The sequence below is a fragment of the Triplophysa rosa genome, linkage group LG19 (assembly GCF_024868665.1).
Source record: "Triplophysa rosa linkage group LG19, Trosa_1v2, whole genome shotgun sequence".
NCBI classification, from domain to species: Eukaryota; Metazoa; Chordata; class Actinopteri; order Cypriniformes; family Nemacheilidae; genus Triplophysa; species Triplophysa rosa.
Genome location: NC_079908.1, coordinates 15709847 through 15730035, shown reverse-complemented (window position 1 = coordinate 15730035; position 20189 = coordinate 15709847). Strand labels below are relative to the sequence as shown.

The following is a 20189-nucleotide window of genomic DNA, read 5'->3' as shown; positions in this document are numbered from 1 at the left end:
CGCTGTTCGGTCACAATGATCTATGTGTACTCTGTGCACTCTTACCTCCCAGCTGTTGTCCTGGGTTTGTCTCTTGAGCTTAATACTCCAGTCTTCCGAACTCACATCTGCACAGTGGGCTATCGTCAAGGCAACGGGGCAGGAAAGAGTCAGGCCAGGTGGGCCGTATGTTACCTCTGGACTCAGAAGAATCTCCTGACCTTCATCAGACAAAGAACTGAAGAGAAAGACAGTGAATAATTAATATGGCTTAAAAAAAGAAGGCTATTTGCTTTGTAATTTGTATTGTGACACTGCTAATATTGGTGACTCATGATGATTAATCGCTTGTTTTTCCTTATTTCTAAATGGATAAAATGGTCTGTTAAATAAGTAAATGTAAAAATATAACGCTTCTGATTCACTTAACAGGCACCAGTGGAAAAGATGGAAAGATATTAACGCACACGTACACAAACACGCACAGCAAACGGCCTAAAACACTCTTGAGGGGGGAATTCACTCAGAATGAATAATTGTGTCAATTATGTTGTTGTCTGCATTGTTGTAGCACTTGATTTACTAAAGGAATTATACAATTCAGATCAAAATGAATGCAGGTCCCACGGTTAATCAATTTTTTTAAAAGTTGAACTGGAACCTGAACTGAAAAACTATTTTAGCTGGTTATGCAGGCTGGTTTTAGAGAGGTTTTGGCCATTTTTGCTGGTCAAGCTGGTTTTAGGTGGACAGTCTGGAACCCACCACCTAAAAGCAGCTTGACCAAGCTGGAAGACCAGTTTTGCCAGGCTGTGTGGATCAGCTTAGACCAGCTACTTCCATCTTAAACCAATTAAGACCATCAAGTTTCCAGTAAAATGTCAAGGTAAACGTGTCACCCCTGAATGTTATCTGAAGTGATTTTATTAAAAAAAACGTTGCCCACTGTTAACAAAAACAGACTAAATAACCTTGCGTGCAGCGCTCAAGGGAAATCTTTGCTCAATATGTGCCTCAGTGTCAAAACAAGAGCATCGATTTTGCCCAAAGATGCTAATGTTGAAATTAGTTGAGTTAATAAAGATGGCAGCCAGCCACCGAGATAGCCGAACAGACAGGTAGATCTGTCAATGAAAACATGCCGAGTAGTCGCACAGCGGTCCCGAGAAGCTCAAACACAACAGATAAGCCTGCAGACTCAGCGCTAATACAGATATATTGTACTTTGTGATAGAAGTGGTGATTCCAGGGGGCAGCTGAACTTGATTGGGTGTGTGTGTGTGTGTGTGTGTGAGAGTTCAATGGATCGATGGTGTTGTTTGAAGTGCTTTCTGAGGAGCCTGGTGACATATTGAGACAGTTTGGATGTGTTAGCGTCGATCGATATGACTGCTGTGGATCCTCAACAAGGATTAGTCATCTGCAGCAGGAAGAGATCAGACTGGGCTAGGCAGCACCGGGGAGAACTAACACATTGACACAGCAGATTACGTAAACCAGACACCTGCTGTCAAAAAAACATGATGATTTACAATTTATGCTCGATGCAGTGCGCACAGATTTAAACTAGATTTCGTTTTACGCTTTCTGAGGAAAATGTGGTAGTGATGCACAACAACACGCTGGGGCATTGCCATGTATTTGTTAAGTTTTCTGAGCAGTATTTATTTACAGTGTCTGCTTTTTTAGGGGGTTATGGGTGTTTGGTATGTGTCTGCTAGTCAATAACAGTTAAAGACAGTTTAATCGAGGTTCTCAACCTTTTTGACTCCGCGGTCCCACACTGTACTGAATAATATTCAAAGGCCCCCTCCCACTCACAAAAACTCAAAATTAAAATATTTTAGAGCTTGACGATAACTGAAAAAAATATTCTTAATAAAAATGGCCTAATAATAAGACATATTTTTTAGTTTTTTATTTCTGTGCTCATTTTGTCTTAATTTTAAAATATTGGTCATCTTGAGGCCCCCTTGACCTTGTGGGCCACGCCCCCCCATTAGACCACTGGTTTAATCCATTCATGTCATTTTCATCAATTCTTAAGAAAAATGTACACTTACATACAGCACATACATTTTGAACAAAACACAGAAGAAATTGCATTTAAAAAAAAATTTGGCCAGATGCTATACTCTTTCAAAGATGAGTAACAGCACCCCCTACTTTATTAATAGTAAAAACATGGAAAGTCATAAAAACTCATCAACGGCATTGAAGAGTAGGGCTAAAAATGACTGATAATCTATACAATGGCAGGGAAAGAGTTAAGTATGGGCAACAAAAAATGACACTCACCATAGCAAGCACCACTAATAACGATGCTCTTTCACACAAACACAAGCATGATGTCAAGTGCTGATTTTACAATCGGAGCACTTTTTCATCCTAGGCAGGTGGCACGCTGCGACAGCCGTCCAATTACAGCAGCCGACACTGTACGGTGTCAACAGGCCAGTCACTTAACACGCTTCTGAACAACTCTCTCACTTCGTTTGCACTCTTTGTTTACATGTTGATTTATTTATATTGAGTAATTACCTGCTCAAACTCTCCACCTATTGGCATTGTATCTAAACTCTATTGTGTCTGAAAAAGCCCAATTACGCTGATGAAGCGACTAAGCGTGTCATTTTGGAGAAGAGATACAGCGAGTTACCTGTCATTTCACTGTCTAATGAAACGTTCACACACCCAAAACGCATTAACGCTCACACAGGTACATAAAATGCACATCAAAATGAAACGAAATGTTGCTGAAACATCCGAAACGGCGACATACGGGTGAAAAGTGATTAAAGGAACATCAATATTGATTTGTCTGTGGGAATCTAAGGAACCCCTCTATGCTTTTCATAGAAAGAGGCTTTTTTGATTACCAGTGTTTTGGAGAGCTAATTATGATTCAGGTTCTTTGGTTCCCAGCCACTGTTCTTCTCTTTACACACACACAGAGACAAACAGGCTTAATATCAACCAAAACTGCTCCCTCGGGAAGCATCACAAGTGTCTTTATTGCATTCCGAGCCACAGAGATTATGGCCTGATCAATATCTACAATTATCCCTAGATAATACTTGTGGCTGAGACACTTGGTTTAGAGTCGGTGAGCGTTTGTCAGTAGAGCCCTGTATGTTACATTGGAGAGACGTCAGCCTAATGTAAATGGTCATAGTAGGAGTTTCTATAGTTGATGCTATGTGGTCCACACCAATATACATCCGCAGAGAAAATGTCAAAATTACTTTCAGTTTTTCTAAATTTACTATCTATAGGTTTAAGTAAAATGATCATTGTTGTTTTATTTTGTAAACTACAAACAATGTTTTTCCCCAAAATTTCAAATAAAAATATTGTTTCTTTTTGCATTTATTTGTAGACAATAAAAAACTGGAGAAACAGGTCAAAATAACAGAAGAGATGCTCTGTCATTTTTCTGACCTCAAATGCTGCAAAGAAAACAAGATCATATTCACACAGTAATATTTGTATTCAGGAAAAGTTCAAATATTATATTTCATATGATAACCTCAATTTTTATCACAGTTTTTGTGTCTTGCTGTCAGTCTTTCCAGTTGCAATGATCATTTTTACTTTATGTCACTCCTGAGGTTTACAATACACAATACACATAGAAATGCTGATTTGGAGTGCATGGTCTCTTAATTTTTTCCCACAACTGTAAGTGTATTGCTGAAACTGTCACTGTTTTTTTAAAAAGGAATCAGCTTATTTACTGCTCCACATTACTATTCTGGAATGGAAATTCTTTGTTGATGAACTGCAGCAGTGCATTGTATTATAAATAAGATGAATGATAATTTATTCATGAATTAAACTCACTTGGAATGCTAACAATTTTTAAAGATGTATCTCCACACATCTTTCTTTAAAAATGATATCCTTGTCTGTGGTCAGGAGCAGTGAAATTGCTCACAATTCGTATTAACTTCTTCATATTCCTATTTTACATCTACTCCACATATGCACTGTTGTGTGTAAACCATTGGTATTCACACAACACTCATTTGTATTAAATGTAACTGTAGCTTTGTCACTGCAAACGCCCATATGATATCGCCAATGGTCATTGTCACTCACGATGCCTCAAATCTCCGATCACTGTCGACAATGTGGACGTAAATGGTGCAGTGCCACCTTGTTTAAATTGTCAGCTAGCTAGCAGGCATGAGTCCGCCCACTATTTATTTTCCCATGATTCATCAAATGTAAATAGGCACCTTTGATGCAGTGCTAATAACAACAGAAACACTTTGACGGTTGATTTATTGAAACTACCGTCCGGCATGATAACCAGAGAAACTGCAGCTTTCATTAATCAGAGTGTACTTTCATTAACACATCCTGAATTATTTCCCAGCAATACAAATGGTCTGTGTGACATCCCAGTAAATCCGCGGGGAAGCGTACAGAGGAGCTTTAAGTTCTGCAAACAGCCCAGAGATCTGAGCTAACTCAATCCTATCACAGCGAACAAATAAAGTCTCTGATTGATCTTTTTTCATGACTCTTCTCTCTATAGCCGCGGTTATGAAGACTCTGCAGATCATGAGGCTAAATTTAGGAGCTCCTGCGGATTGATTTCTGTCTCTCCTTCGCTTGCACCCCTCCCTCCACCTACTGTAGATGCTTTGTGGTCCGAATTCAGTGTTGTGGATTGAATTTCTATCTGCCAGTCTCAACCAATGTCAAAAGATAGGCTTTGACTGACAGCTGGGCTGCGCATCTATAGTTTGACTGACGGGTGGCTGCTCAGTGGCGTGTTGGCCAGGAGATGGAGGACGAAAACAGCTTTTGGCTTATCGTACGCTAGCAGGAACCTTCATCCGTGGCTTGTTGAGATTGAGGTTTTCATCAAGGACCGGCGAAAGGATGCTGAGGAGTCTCGGTACACTCGTGACCCTTGATCTCCATCAGTCCCAGGAAGTTTAAGAAAGCGGATGAGGATTGAGAATGTGGAGAAGGTGTCTCTGTCTAATTCTGGGTGATATTTTTTCAGTTTTCAGCTTTAGTGTTTAAATACTGCAGTCGCTAAAGTTTGTAAGCACTTTCTGAAGCAATTATCTGAAGGGTTAATCCCAAAGTTAAGCAGCTCACAGAAACAAAGTAAACTACATTCTGGGAGATTTTTATTGTTCACCCAAAAATGGAAATTCTTTCATTGTTTACTCACCCTCATGTCATTCCTAACCTGTATGATTTTTTTTCTTATGTAGAACACAAAATTCTGAAAAAAGTTGGTGCCCCAAAACATAGGCCTCCATTGACATCCATTGTATGGACACAAAACCAAGAAGACATTTCTCAAAATATCTTATTTTGTTTTCCACAGCAGAGTCATATACTGTACATGTTTTGAACGAAATGAGGGTGTATAAATACTGACAAAATTTTCATTTTGGGGTGAACTATCCCTTTAAAGACATTTAAATATTACAGCACTATTTTACTTTTACAAGACCATTATCAAGGGTACCACTTTCTTTAAAATACTTGCTTATTTTCTGATCCATCAGATAAAATAATAATAACACAGTGTAACAAATATTTGTATCGCCCGATCTTTTTGTAGTTCTTGTACAATTCTGTTGTGCTAATTCTTGTGGTAATATTTATTATCATGTAGCATCAATGTTTTAGTGTATATTTAGCTCAAGTAAATTTTGAGCTTACAGTATATCATTAATTACGATACATAGGTCTCTTCCAAATAAACAAAAACTGTACAAATTTCCACATATTAAAAAAAATGTTTTTTTTTCAATTGTCACTGTCAGAAAATTCTAGAAATTTCTGTAGCACAGGGAAGGTAGGATGAAGTGATGATGGGTGACTACGTCTGGAACTTTGTTCGTGTGGACCGTATTAGTCATAAAAGACAAAAACTATCATATGTACACTTCTGGAGTTTTGGACAACTTATTTTTAGTAACTGTTATGTTAAACTGTTGTTTTGAGCTCAGTGATATGCCAGTACCTTGTAATTTCTGCGTACGAGTAATAATACCCCTTACAGAAAAGACACACGAAATTCACATGTGCAAAAAACACATGTGATCACATGTGAAATGTGTGTTTTTGGAACATTTTGGTGTGAATTCCATGTGAATTCCCACGTGAAACCCATGGGATAACATGTAAAAAAACACATGGGATAACATATGCGACATGTCTCCACATGTGATCACATGTTCTTCACGTCACCACATGTTGCACATGTCATCCCATGGGTTTTTAACATGTTATCCCATGGGTTTCACGTGGGAATTCACACCAAAATGTTTCAAAAACACACATTTCACATGTGATCACACGTGTTTTTTGCACATGTTAAACACATGTTGTATACATGTGATCACATGTGAAAAACATGTGAAATTCATGTGTCTTTTCTGTAAGGGACCGAAATGTATAAATGTATGAAAATATCTGTTTGTTTTTTTGTGTGTACTGTCGATGGTAAGAAAAATTATGTCATTTTCGTTTTTAGCATGTTAAACTTAGTTAAAGTACACAGAGCTATAAAGTCTGTTGAGAGCAAAAAACAGTACTGGGGAAAACATACAAAATGGAATTGACTGACAAACAAAATGACAATGACTTGAACGGGGGGTGAAATCCCATTCCGGCTCAATCGAACACCTGCTTCACTGTTCCGCCGCTTTACAGGCACCATCTTTTTTCCTCTTTGCGACAGGCTGGCACAGCTGGCTGATAACCTACTGGACTGAGCTGTGTTTAACCACTCACCCCGGCGTCGAGCAGCGCCGCTCTCGCACCAGGCCCGGAATACTAACGTACACAATTTTAAATGAGCCCCGGGGATCCAGTCGCACACCTAGCTGCCTTCAATATACAGAGCTGCCGCTGTAACTGCAACCCTGCTCTGAAACATAATGCCCTCTCTCAGAGCGGAGAGCCGGAGACTGCGGGTAAGATTGAAGGTAAGGAAGGTAAAATGAGGTTAAGAAATAAATGTGTATGGAGAGAATATACCAGCGTGTGCTGTAAAAGTGTAGTTTACCCAAAAATGAAAACTAACATCATTTACACACCATGATGTTGTTCCTAAACTGTATTGCTTTTCTGTCCGTGGAACACAGAATGTGATTGTTTTTTTTAGGATGCAATTATACTGAAAGGGGATTGAAGCTTTAAAAGAAAAATGACACAAAAGGCAGAATAAAAGTATCATAAAAAAGTCAATCTCAAGAATGTGGCAAGCAGGGCGAAACAAATCTTTAAACATTAATTCACCCTCATGTTTTTCAAAACCTGTATACTGTAGGTTTCTTTTTTCTGTGGAAGACAAAAGAAGATATTTTGACAAATGCTTCAGTGGTTTTGTGATCATACAATCAAAGTCAATGGGTGTCAATGTTGTTTGGTTATCAATGTTCTTAAAAATATCTTATTTTGTGTTCTGCAGAAGACAAAAGGTCATTTAGGTTTGGAATGCCAATAAACAATGAATAAATAAATACATTATTTTTGGGTGAACTATGCTTTTAATTTTTCTCACACCGTATGACTTCAGAAAACTTCATCTACTACACAGACAACTTGTATGACACTTCTATGGTGTGTTTGTGTCTTTCATAAGTATGAAAGCTGAAGTTGTCATTCATTGTGAGCAAATGATGACCGATATTTTTTCGAAGTTGACAAATCCTTAAAGGTCCAGTGTATCCAATTTAGCGGCGTCTACTGGTGAGGTTGCGAATTGCAACCAACGGATCACTCCACCCCTCCCTTTCGACGCACTACAGTGGCTGACACAGGGCTAAGATGTCGTCACGTTTTCGCCTCTTTGCCAAAGTAGATAACGTATTTACAAAACATGCTCTGTAGAGCAGTTTGTACGTTTAGGGCTACTGTAGAAACAACATGCCGAATTCCATGCAAGGGGACCAGTGGTGTATGTAGATAGAAATAGCTCATTCTAAGGTAATAAAAACATAACGCTTCATTGTGTAAGGTCTTTATACACCTCTGAACACATAGTTATGTATATTATATTGCATTTCTGTCAACAGATCCTCCAAAAAATACACATTGGACCTTTAACTAACTACTCAACTCAACTCAACTTTATTTATATAGCGCTTTTTACAATTTTCATTGTTACAAAGCAGCTGTACATAAGACATATTGACTATAAGCAAAACAATTAAAGTTGTACCTGCAAAAACAAGAAAAAGTTGAAAACACAGAAGACAGACATACCCACATACAAAACACTCCACACACACAATATGCACACGTACTAACACACATAGACATAGACACACACACACACACACGGACGCGCACGCACACACACGTACACAGACAAGTACGCACGCGCACACACACACGCTCAGTGAGAGCACACATTTAAGTGTGCTAACTAAGCAAGACAAGCTGTTCAGTTTGTGCCTGACAGAGAAAAAGTTGAATACAGCTTGAGTTGTGTGCGTCAGTGTCTTGGATATATTACCTGGAGGCCTGCTGGGTAATGCTTATGTACAGCTCCCAGGTTGTGTCCTCTTCGATCGCGCCTTGTGGCACCAGCAAACTCACACCTGGCCAAAGATACGAGTCATAACACACCGATACACACACTCAAAACAAAACAATTTATATGATCCTACAACATGACTGAATGGGTCTTAGATGCTCAACTGAAACAAGCAAAAGTTCCTCTTTGGAAGCCTTGATTTCCCAGAAGCCCTTTCAGCAGAATGAATAGTACGATACTGGCCCGGAATCATGAAACGACTGAGCATTTTTCTTGTGGGATTCCTACATGACAGCATGTGCTCTTAAAAATCAATGTAAAGCCTCCCTCATGAAAGAACGCGAGCACACGGGCACCAGCTTAGTGAGGCGTGATAAGGTGCCAGTAGAGCTGTTAGAGTCAGTATTCGGCTGTAAAGATCTTAAAAAGAGCTCAGAAAAAACTCCAGTATGCTTCAACGGATCTGCTAGCCTCTAACCTTTCTCACTCTCTCACGCGCTTCGGCCCGGCTGTCAAGACTCTTTACCGCGTGAGACGGGATCAGAGGTGAGGAAAGAGCGAGGGTATGTAAAAGAGAAAGAGAGAGAGAGGGAGGGATGGACCCTGGAGATTCCGGATTCAATGCTGCCCTGCTGGTCTGTCTGCCTGTGTCAGCTGCTCGTACTCTCAGCTGCTGGGTGCTGTGCCCACAACCTCTTTAACACACAACACTGGAGATGCTACGTGCGAGACAGAAAGGGAAGCCAAGGGGATGTGGAGACAGAATCTCAGCTTCAAAACCTCAGTTGCTGCAACAAGGTTTGTTGTCATTTCTCATTTAGTGTACTTGCCGACTTCCTGTCTGATCTACAGCATGTATAAGAATGTATAAAACACACACAAAGTTCAGTCACCTGTATTGGGGACTACCAGTCGCCCACCGCTGTGCCCGAACACACCGCTGGTCCTAAGCGGTCGTTTACACGTACTGGAAACCAGGGTTGCCTGGGCGGGGTTCAGCTGACTCCTCCCCCTCCCACCCAGCGTGCCAACTCCCCCTCCCACGTCCTGCACCACACCACGAGGAAAGGTTTGGGAAGGGGCTTTTGCATGGTACTCCGCCCTCTCTGACACACCCAGGGACACCATGAACGAACTGTGAACTTTGACCTTGAGGTCAGGGAGGGGGTCAAACAGCGCAGGTTCAGGGATGAGCTCTTTCTCCATGGAGTCGGGAAAACAGATGGGGCCGGTGTAAGTCCGTGACACGGTCAGATCGGGCTGCATGGAGGAGTTCATTAACAGAGGGTTACCTGGAAGACAAAGTAGGAGAGGAACAGCCTGAAACTACAAACTACGTACATGTACAACATAATCTATAATGGTCACACACATAAACAACGTTAAGCCCACCGTAATCGGTTCTGTGGGCCTATTATACACATAACATTGTGTCCAGGTACTGTAAGCAGATCTTCATGTAATTTAAGCCTCCAAAATTCTGCTGAAAGCTTTCAGATATCCGCTGAATTCATAAGCTTGTCATTGTTGTACACATCCTCCGCCCTTTGCTTGTTTGTTTAGTAAATAATTTAATATTTAGAGGACATTAAATATTTATCAAATATTAAATAATTCAATAATGCTTTCAGTTACCAATATGAGTGCAGCACTCTCAGCAACGTTTAGTACATTTAAATCTGATTTACAGATTAAGGGAGAAAATGTTCAAAAACAAGACTCTGCGAAGGCCAACTGCTCTGTTTATTTCAGATTATGCAAACCAGGGGGTCAAGTATCGACTGGTTTGGCTTTGCAGTTAAACTGTGCTGGTAGATGCTAAAGACACCAAAAGGCGGTTTCATTGGACGCACTTGCCTGGCCTGAAGTTAACTTCCGGTCTGTGGTAATAATAAAACAGTTTATTTTATATTTAATTGATATTAACATTAATTTATATGAATATTTTATTGTATTGTATTTGTATAAAATTAAATGAAAACTAGACATTAGTTATTGATTTTTTTGCGGAAGTCTACTGGAAGTTAAGTTTGGGCCACATTTGTTTATGTTGTTGCCGCTGAAACAATATGTGGGCAAAAATAATATTTTTCACTGACAGCTATGTACTTTATTTTTAATGCAAGCAACCTGAAATCTAAAATGCAACCTGAAAAATTATAAATGTGATTAAATTTACATTTACGCGTTTGGCAGATGCTTCTATTTAACCATACATTTCAATCATTACAATTTTTATCAGTACATGTTGCTGGGGAATCAAGGCAAGGCCAGGCAAGTTTATTTATATAGCACATTTCATACACAAAGGTAATTTATAGTGCTCTACATGAAAATTATTCACAAAGAAAATAGAATACATAATAAGAGATCTTTAAAAAGTAATGATTTAATATCACCCAACACAATAAAAAATAAATACGTTTTTCTTCACAAATAAGTATCAGATGTTCTATCGGTAACCAAATTGTTGCTCTTTACAGTGTCTTTACATGGTTTTGTTGTGTTTTTCAAAACAGGTATTTTAAATATATCTCATTCAGATTTTAAGGAAACTTGAACAATATTTATGACGCATCAACTAAACGTGCATGTTGTGTGCAGTCCTTATAAAAGTTTCAGAAGAAAACAGAGACAAAAAAGAGACATGTCTCTATCAAATGAACAATAAAGACAACACAGCAACATTATTTATGCTATAAAGATATAAGGATAACAACCAGCTGCTATTTCTGTCTTAAGTGATTCAACTATGCTTTTACCATGAGCTGTGGTGAGAGCTGTCACAGATCACAAAAATGTACCACATTCACACACACGCAGCATCTTCAATCTGTTTTATTCATCAGAAAGCAATGGCTGAACGAGCACTCTCCCATAAGAGAGGTGCCGCAAAAGGTGTGAAAGGGAGTCATTTTCTCCTTCTCAGATTGGACTGATGCCCCAGAGGATAGACTGCAGATCGCACTCGAAGCCTTTCCCTCAGCACATCTATTCCAAATCCAAATGTGCGAGATCTGTCACGCAGGGCTAAAGGTTCCGATCTCCATGACAACAGTTGTGTTGCTTGATTTGAGTGTCTATCGAGGTCCTTCACCGCTGCGCGCGAATTGACAGCGCTGTCAAAAATCTGTTGCCGAGGCAAAGTGGCTATTGCAACCATATTTCAACAGTTTGCCGTGTTTTAAACACAGTGAAAAATGAGACATTGTTTATTAACAAATTCCATCTGTTCATCTACCCATCCATCTATTTTGAGGGTCTATCTATTCTATCATCCATCATTATGTTTCATTGTTTTTTTAAAGCATTTGATGGATAAACTGAGCAATCCATCACCACTTTGGGTTTAGTTCAGTGCTTTGAAACTTCACGTAGACATCTGGTGATAGGTGTGTGTGTTTGTTGTGATGGTGGCGTTTAGTGGGCCGGGAAGAGTGATAACACTGTGAACGGGCCCCATTACTGAAGCGACAAGCAAGAGAGAACTAGTGCTGTGCTCTCTCTGCACCCCTCCATCAACATCAATCTCTTTTTCTGGGGGCGTCAGACGGACCAAAGGAGAGGAGAGAAGAGATGTGGAAAGTAAATCAACTGACGCCCGTTAGCTCAGGTTTAGAGGCGCGGAGAGACAAGAAAACACAGTTGAGTGAGAGAATGTTCTACAGGAAGTTGAAGAATCTTATATGAAATCATTGTCGTGCCACCTGATGCTATTTGTGCAAATCTTTGTTTAATCAGATTTACTGTAGATATGCAATCATTTACTCACGCTCTTGTCATTTTAAACTTGTATGACTTACTTTTTTGTGCAGAACACGAGAAGATATTTTGAAGAATGTTGGTAACCGAACAACGGCGGCACCCATTCACTTCTATTACATGGACACAAAACCTACGCAAGTCAATGGGTACTGCCATTGTTCGGTTACTTGCATTCTTCAAAATATCTTCTTTCGCATTCTGCAGAAGAAAGAAAGACACAGAGATTTGAAATGACAAGAGGGTGAGTAAATGATGACAGAATGTTTATTTTTGGGTGAACTATCCCTTTAAAGCAATATAAAGCCAAATAATTCATAACATTGGATCAATAAAGGGTTGCTTTCTCTCACCTTGCCTTGCACTTTTAAAGCTGAACGATTGAAATCCTCCAGTCAGCGCAGATGAGTCGATGACATCAACGCCATAGTCGCTTTGGTTCCGCCTGTAAAGCGTTACCGCAACGGCCAGCATGACCACGGTAACCACACCCGCAGCCAGACCGGAGTAAAGGGCGACATCATTATTGGTCTCCATTTCAGCTATGAAAGAAAATAAAATCATTTTAAATTGAAACACACAGGCAAGCTCCAGCGAAAAACATTTAGAAGATAACTCCAAGCAAAATGACTACAGGAAAATTGTTACATAAGGGCATTTGTTTTGTTTTTCCAAATGGCCATCATATACAGTAGCTTAGGGATCTCATTTCGACGTACAGATGCAACCCAGTCATAAAACAAAGCAATGAAATTACATAATAATAAAATACGTTCATCACAGATCTCCCTCTCTTTCTCGCGTCCACATTCCCAGATACCTCCAACACTAATGAAAGTCCTCCAGTGACGGGCAATTACGATCCGCAATCATCCGAGCACCTGACTCTCAACACGAACACACGCCATAAAACCTGGTGTACCGCAAACCACGCGCCTTCCTCTGGGACTCACGACAACGAAGCTCATTATATTATCTCATCTGCAGTGATTAAGCCCTATCTGACGACTCCTTCCCGCAAACAATTCAACCAGGACGCAGTGAACAATAGAAGGCACAAAGAAAAGCAAGAGTCTCGTTCCTGAGCGTTCAAAGCCTTCAGACGGGTGCTGAACGTCAGGCCTGCAGCTACGAAAACACCAGACAGAAACATGTGGAGCGGTACTGAGAGCAAATACTGAGAGCAGGTTAATTGGGAGCTCTAAAGTTTGGCAGGCGAATGAATCGCTTTTGCACTTCTGTTCTTGTATTTTGCTCTTTGTCTTTGTAACTCTCTCTTCAGATAAGCTTTTAGAGTTCAGATAAGCTTTATTGACTTCGTTTACTCTTTCTTTGTGCATGAAATTGCTGTATGAAAGCAAATGTCTGCTATTTTAACCAGCATTAAGGTAAATTCCACTGCTCTTTTATATTTTCTTCTGAAACTCTAGACAGATGCAGATTACAGTTTATTTCTCTATAAAAAAAATCAAAGCAGCAGACCAAGCAAAACTTTTTTCTGATCAGTATGTGTGTTCAATGGAAATCAAACCCATGACCTTTGTATTGCTCGTTCGTGTTGTTATGAATTTACCATTTATAGGTACATGTTTAAGGAAAACGATCATTTTTGTTTCATTCTGTGAACAACATTTCTCCCAAATTCCAAATGAAAATATTGTTTTTTATTTGCAAAAAGAACAAAAAGATGCATTTTTTGCAGATCTTACTGCAAATATAACAAGTTCATATTTGTAATGTTTAAACGGCACAATACTGATGTTTTACATGTATTTTAGCATCAGTAAAAAAAAAGGAATAAGCTTCATTTTCATGCATCTTTGCATTCTCCGTCTTTCACATTTCTGTTGGGTATCTTTTTGCCATTCTTGAGGTTTGTTTCTGTTGAAATTCAACAGACACTGGACTGGAATTGCCACAATACGTGCAGAAATCTGATAAAAAGCAAAAGTGGAGTGGTCCGTATATGGGTTGATGACAAAAAAATAAGCACACATAATTGTGTCCTATGGTGTGACAGCAAAAATTAGGGAAAAAAGTAACAAAGAAAATATGTCTCTCTTATGATATTTTATGTTATAAATATACATATTAATAATAGAAAATAATATATTATTAACATTTTGTTTTCTGATTTTTTTGCTGTCACACCATAGGACACATCTAGATATAGGTATATTTTGTCAACTACCTAAACATGATTTCAGCCCAGAAGCAACAATTTCAAGTACAATGTGTCCTTTCGCTGTGAAAGGTTGCATTTATTGTGTTTTGTTTGGTTAAATTATATTCCAGATGAGGGTTGACATTCCTCAGTGAAACATGTTTAATCGCTGTAATGCGTCACCGTTGAGCTAATGTGGCACAGACGTCGAGTCAGCCCCTTGAACGCTGTCTTTAAAATGTCATGGACTTAATTGCTTTTCCAGGTTCTTTCAAACAGCAAACCAGTTGATGATTCACCGAAAACTCAATTGTCAGGTCATCAACCCGATGCTGAAGAATGCCAGCGCAGATCTGAGCTTACATAAAGGTTGCAATAAGGTTGTTTGTGCGGCATGACTCAAGCTGATGATCACAGTAAAAAGGGATTAATTGCAGACACCGTGAGAACTGAGATATTAAGACGTATGGTGGTGATGGAATGTGGCTGTATTACATCATGCTTCATATGCCTGCGAGCATTTTTAATAGTTGCTTCTCAAATAATGCAGACGTTGAGTATAATGTATGACAACGATGGTAATAATAGCGGGGATGAGGACAAGGACGGTGATTACAGCAGTGATTATGACAACCATGGTGAATACATTAGCAGTAATGGAAAACTGGATAATGATTCACCGAAAACCCACTGTAATTGTCAGCAGGCAGTTGCAACAAACCTCTTATGTAAAAAGTAAATAAAAACCTTGAGTTATGATGCCCCTTGCATTATAAATATTTGTTATAACTGTGCTCCGGTCATCAACCCTATGCTGAACAAGTCAGTGTAGAACTGAGGTTACGTGAAGGTTGCGAAAAGGTTGTCTGCACAACAAGACTCAAACTGATGATAACAGAAAAAGGGGTTAATTGCACAGACGCGTCGAGAACGGTGATATTAAGATGGATGACTGTGATGCAATATGCCACTATTACACCATACTTCATATGCCTGCCAGCATTTTTAATAGTCGCCTCTCAAGAAACGCAACCTAATGCATGTAAATGACTTGATGAAACTGAGGTTCAAAAACTCAAATAAGAATAAGAAAAGTAACTCACCTTGAGGCACCTTCACGTCGTGGAGCAGCTTCCTGTCTGCAAGAGACAGACACACACTTGTGACACCTGTCAAATGCTTACACATAAACAACACATTGACGGATGTTTAGAAGATGCAGGGATCAGAAATGCCCATGCGGTGTGACTATACGAGTTGACCGGACTGCATCGCTGAGGGGAAGCACGAACTCCTCCACGAATTACGTAGGAGATCCAAACACAGATCTACATATGTATGATGCTCAATGACAGGCATGAAATGTGAAATCACTGTCCAATCTTTTACACAAAATTACCACGAAGGCCCATGCTACAGATCAGCGTTGTGTATTAGATGGAGGAAATTGGTCTCTGATAGGGATGTCTATCACCGTCGAGCTTTAGACTCATCTGCAGAGGATGGCGAGGTGTGCGCCCTCCTCCCTCGGGGGATGGAGGCAGGAAAGATTGATTAAAGAACTGTCAGGATGATGAGCGAGGAGGATTAAAACAGAAGATTTCTGCCTCTCCTAAGGAATTACAAAACAGGCTGTCAAGAGCTGCTCGTCTCATAGTTTGACTGACTGGTTTCATTCAGCCGGTGACAGCCTTGCACAGCGCACTTGTCTCCACTGATCTAAACAAAAGTGGGATGATTTTTTACTGCTCTGTGTCTGTGTTGCACTAGGGAAGTTGAAAGAGTTGTATAACAGAGAGTCACAAACCCATGACATATTGCCGGTACACAGCTGTAATGACTGATAGTGCCATCAGTACAAATATCTAAAATATGTTAATCAATTTACTTGAGAAGCAAAATGACTTAAAGTGATAGTTCACCCAAAAATGAAAATTCTGTCATCGTTTACTCATTCTCTTGACATTTCAAACCTGTATGACTTACTTTCTTCTGCAGAACACAAAAGATATTATTAGAAAGCTGGTTGCCGAACAGCACTGGCCACCATTCACTTCTATTGTATGTACACGAAACCAATGCAAGTCAATGGGGGCCAGTTAACAACATTTTTCAAAATATCTTTAAGATAGTGAAACCTTTTTTTCTGTAAAAATGTCCAAATTAAGTGAGCTTATGCTTAAAACAAGAATCATATCTGCCAATCTGCCGGCTAAGAAAAATGAACTCAATTCAGTTTTAAGTTTGAACTAATTTAGCAATGTTAATGAAAATTCTTTCATAATTTACTCACCCTAAAGACACTGCAAACCTGTATGACTTTTTCTTCTAAATATATTTTGAACTGCATTGGGTCCCCATTGACTTCCATTGTATAGACGCAAAACCACAAAGACATTTCTCAAAATATCTTCTTTTGTGTTTCACAGGAAAAAAGTCATATACAGATATACAGAACATAAGAATGAATACGGTAAATAATGACAGAAGTTTTATTTTGGGGTGAACTATCACTTTAAATCTAACATTTCTTGATTTAAGAATTTTTTGGTTAAGAATATTGGTACTGGAAAACAAAACAAAAGGTCAAAATGGTGACAATGAAATATAGTGATAGTGGTAATGAAGCTTTGCACGATGATGATTACCCACCCTGTATACAAAGGTCTCCGGTGCAGTTATCCGTATCTAGGGCGGCTCCATCACACAATCTGCCTCCATGTTTGGGCTCCGGGTCCGTACACTCTCTTGTACGCTGCCTCTCACATTCAGAACTACAAACAGACCAAACGGTCCACTCCGCCCAGCCACCGTCCACTGTTACACAAACAGACAGTACAATTAAAACCAAACAACAATCTGATGCAATACTTCCCAGATCTCTAAGAACAGTTACTTATTCTCTTCCTTTTCTCTGTGTGGTGTTCTATAATTCCAGGATTTTCCCTTTCAAGGTTCGTCTCTGACAAAAACGCAAGACAATTTACTTTTTTGTCTTGTTCCATCAGGCTTTCCCCGTTCCCTTAACAACTCCACGTGCTGCTGGTGTTTCCTCTGCGGCTAATCTAAATGCAAATGTCATGTTTGTGTGTCTCTGTTGAGTGGGGAAGCGGGATCGAGTGGGGCTGGAGAGCGAGATTAGGTTTTCTCGTCGCCGAGCGACCGGTGCCCTCCTCAGATAACTTTTTCCCCAACATGACTAGTGGTTCCCATGCGATTGGTGCTTCCAATGAAACCATAAATTTAGCCGGTGTAAGTGCGCACGGAGACCAAGGCGATTACGTTTTTTTTCTTTTTCTCTTTGTATCTGTCTTTATATGGCTCATCCTTCTTGATTTTCTAAACGTTGCCTCTTTTACCTTCATGTTTTTCTTACATGCACACACTTTCCCTCCTGTCTGTCTGAGTTCCTTTCATCTACATTTATTGCACTGGCTGTGAGGAGCATTGTGTTACGCTTTAGACAGTAAACTGAATGTCTCGGTGTATGACGGTAGGCGCCACATAATTGAAAGCGGACACACACATCAGCTGTAAAACTCGAGAGGCTTCTGCCACTGAGATCAATTCAAATTCAGCACGTACTGTCAAAGTGCTGTTTGAAATGCAGGCTCCCAGACAGATGGATTAGCCATCAATGTGTTCAGAAGGCATGTTTAATTAACAAGGCACAGCGGTGAGACAGTCACACTGCCTGACTGACCAGCCTTGAATCTGCTGGCAAAATGCACTACTGGGCTGTAAAATACAACGTTGTTCTAGAAAGACAAGAGAGAAATTCTGTATTTAATGCAGGCAGAGCTCCAAAAGTGCAAAAGATAATGATAATTGTATGTTTATTTAATTATTCAATAAATATAAACTGTAAATTCTCTTTTGGGAAATATAACACGCTGAGGAGGTTTACTATGATTTACATAGTCCGAAATGTGAAATCATTGAGACTTGCAGGCTTGCAAATATAAGTGCTGAAACAACTCAATGGGAAACAACGGAAATTGGATCCGTGTCACGTTGTACAGTATTGCTACTGCATGCAACCAGCAAGTAAAGATTTCTTTTATTCTGAGAAACACAAACATTTTCTCTTATAAGATTCAGTTTAAACTGTATTCTCTCAGCTCATTGCTATTGTATTGCTAAGGGCTCTGTGTCCTCTGACCTGGGCAGGGCGAGGTACAGCTGCTCTTCTGAACGGACATTCCCTCACAGAAAGCCCCTCCGTTCAGCGGTGCAGGGTTAGTGCAGGTTCGCGTTCGCTTCTGAACTCCTCTCCCACAGTGAACGTTACATTCTGACCAGTCAGTCCAGGATGACCACCCACCATTCACTGCAGTCAACAGAGAAAAGAGAGGCAAGGTTCAGCATTAGCCCGCTGTTTTTACCACAACAAAACGAGACATTCAGTGTGTGTATTTTTGTATGGAAGATGTACATTTTAGTGTTTGCCGAGCTGCAGTATGAAACAAATTGCGCAATGCTTCTGGAAATTACACGTGTTGGGTGTATGATAACATATTTATGTAATTTGCATTAAAGATGATACATACACTTAACGCATGCGTATGACTTTTGATAGAATTTTCCTTTTTCTTTTTTTAAACCTCAACAACAATTATTCATCCCATTTATGACCTCAATTCAAATTCAACTGAAATTCAGTTACTGGACGTTAAAAGTCAATCTCAATTCAATCTGAATAATGCACAACCTTGTTACTTGGGTGCAGGGCTTAAAACACACACACACACACAGCTCTACGTAATATTGCCTCTGTCATCTATTCAACCGAGAAATGACTGACTAGATCATCTAATTGGTACGTGGATGAGATTAAATTGGATTATACAGATATTACATTAGATGCCATTGAGTATTGGCAGTGACTTCATAAACATGTCTCGGACACGCGCTGACAGCCCTACTGAGAACTTAATGAGAAAAACAAACGCCTAAGATGATAGATTCATGAATATACGAAGCATACGCCGAAAGGGCATATGAATTTCAACAATGTCAGATTTGATGTGCGTGCTAGCTTATGTCCTACCATGTGCATGCAGGGTAGGAAAATAAAGGAAACTCTTCAATGCCATTTGAGTTTAAAGACCTTATTTCTGTTATTTTTAAAGCCACCAAAAATATTGGACAAATCATACAACAGTTTATTGGGCATGTAGAAACTGTGAAAACAGTAAACAGAAAACAACGCCCCTCCAGTCAGTTTACGGCAAGTCAATGGTTTAAGTAAAACCATTGATGAGTGACAAATGACCTTTTTGTAATAATGTGTTTGTATAAAAAATACCCACATCTTGACTAAATAAAGTGCTAAATTAAATTTGAGATGCAATCACATGATGATATTCACTAAGTGACACTTGATTTCATTCCACCTTCTGTAAAATTAACTTTAATGTCACACACACATAAAGAACACAGGAGGACTGCAACTGTATACATAAATATCTCAATATGAACAGACAGATGAACAATTAAACATTTAAGTGCCTTATTCGTTAGACCTTTTATTACCATAGCAACAAAATGTGCTGTTAACAGAACTTCTGGTGTCAGCCTGAGGAGGAGGAAGAAGAGGAGAGAAGGAAGAAAGGAGAAAAAGAAGGATGAGAGGAGAAACAGATGGAGGAGTGGACTGCTCACAGGGGGTCTGTAAGATTTGCCTTTGCATTATTTTGTTTTCCTAAACTTTTTTATTTTCTTTAAAGCTACTTTGGAGACCTCGCCACTGTTTGCATACTG

The 20189-nt window shown here is 39.5% G+C and overlaps 1 protein-coding gene across 1 annotated transcript in view; it reads right to left on the bottom strand.

Moving 5' to 3' along the window:
• Positions 1–20189, bottom strand: part of unc5da (unc-5 netrin receptor Da) — a 167231-nt gene that overhangs the window by 13881 nt on the left and 133161 nt on the right. Inside the window, exons 6-12 of the mRNA XM_057360337.1 lie at positions 18589–18756; positions 17079–17243; positions 15530–15565; positions 12616–12804; positions 9394–9792; positions 8480–8564; positions 46–217 (exon numbers count right to left, since the gene is read on the bottom strand). Of these exons, the coding sequence (XP_057216320.1) occupies positions 46–217; positions 8480–8564; positions 9394–9792; positions 12616–12804; positions 15530–15565; positions 17079–17243; positions 18589–18756 (1214 nt within the window). The remainder of the gene's footprint in view (positions 1–45; positions 218–8479; positions 8565–9393; positions 9793–12615; positions 12805–15529; positions 15566–17078; positions 17244–18588; positions 18757–20189) is intronic.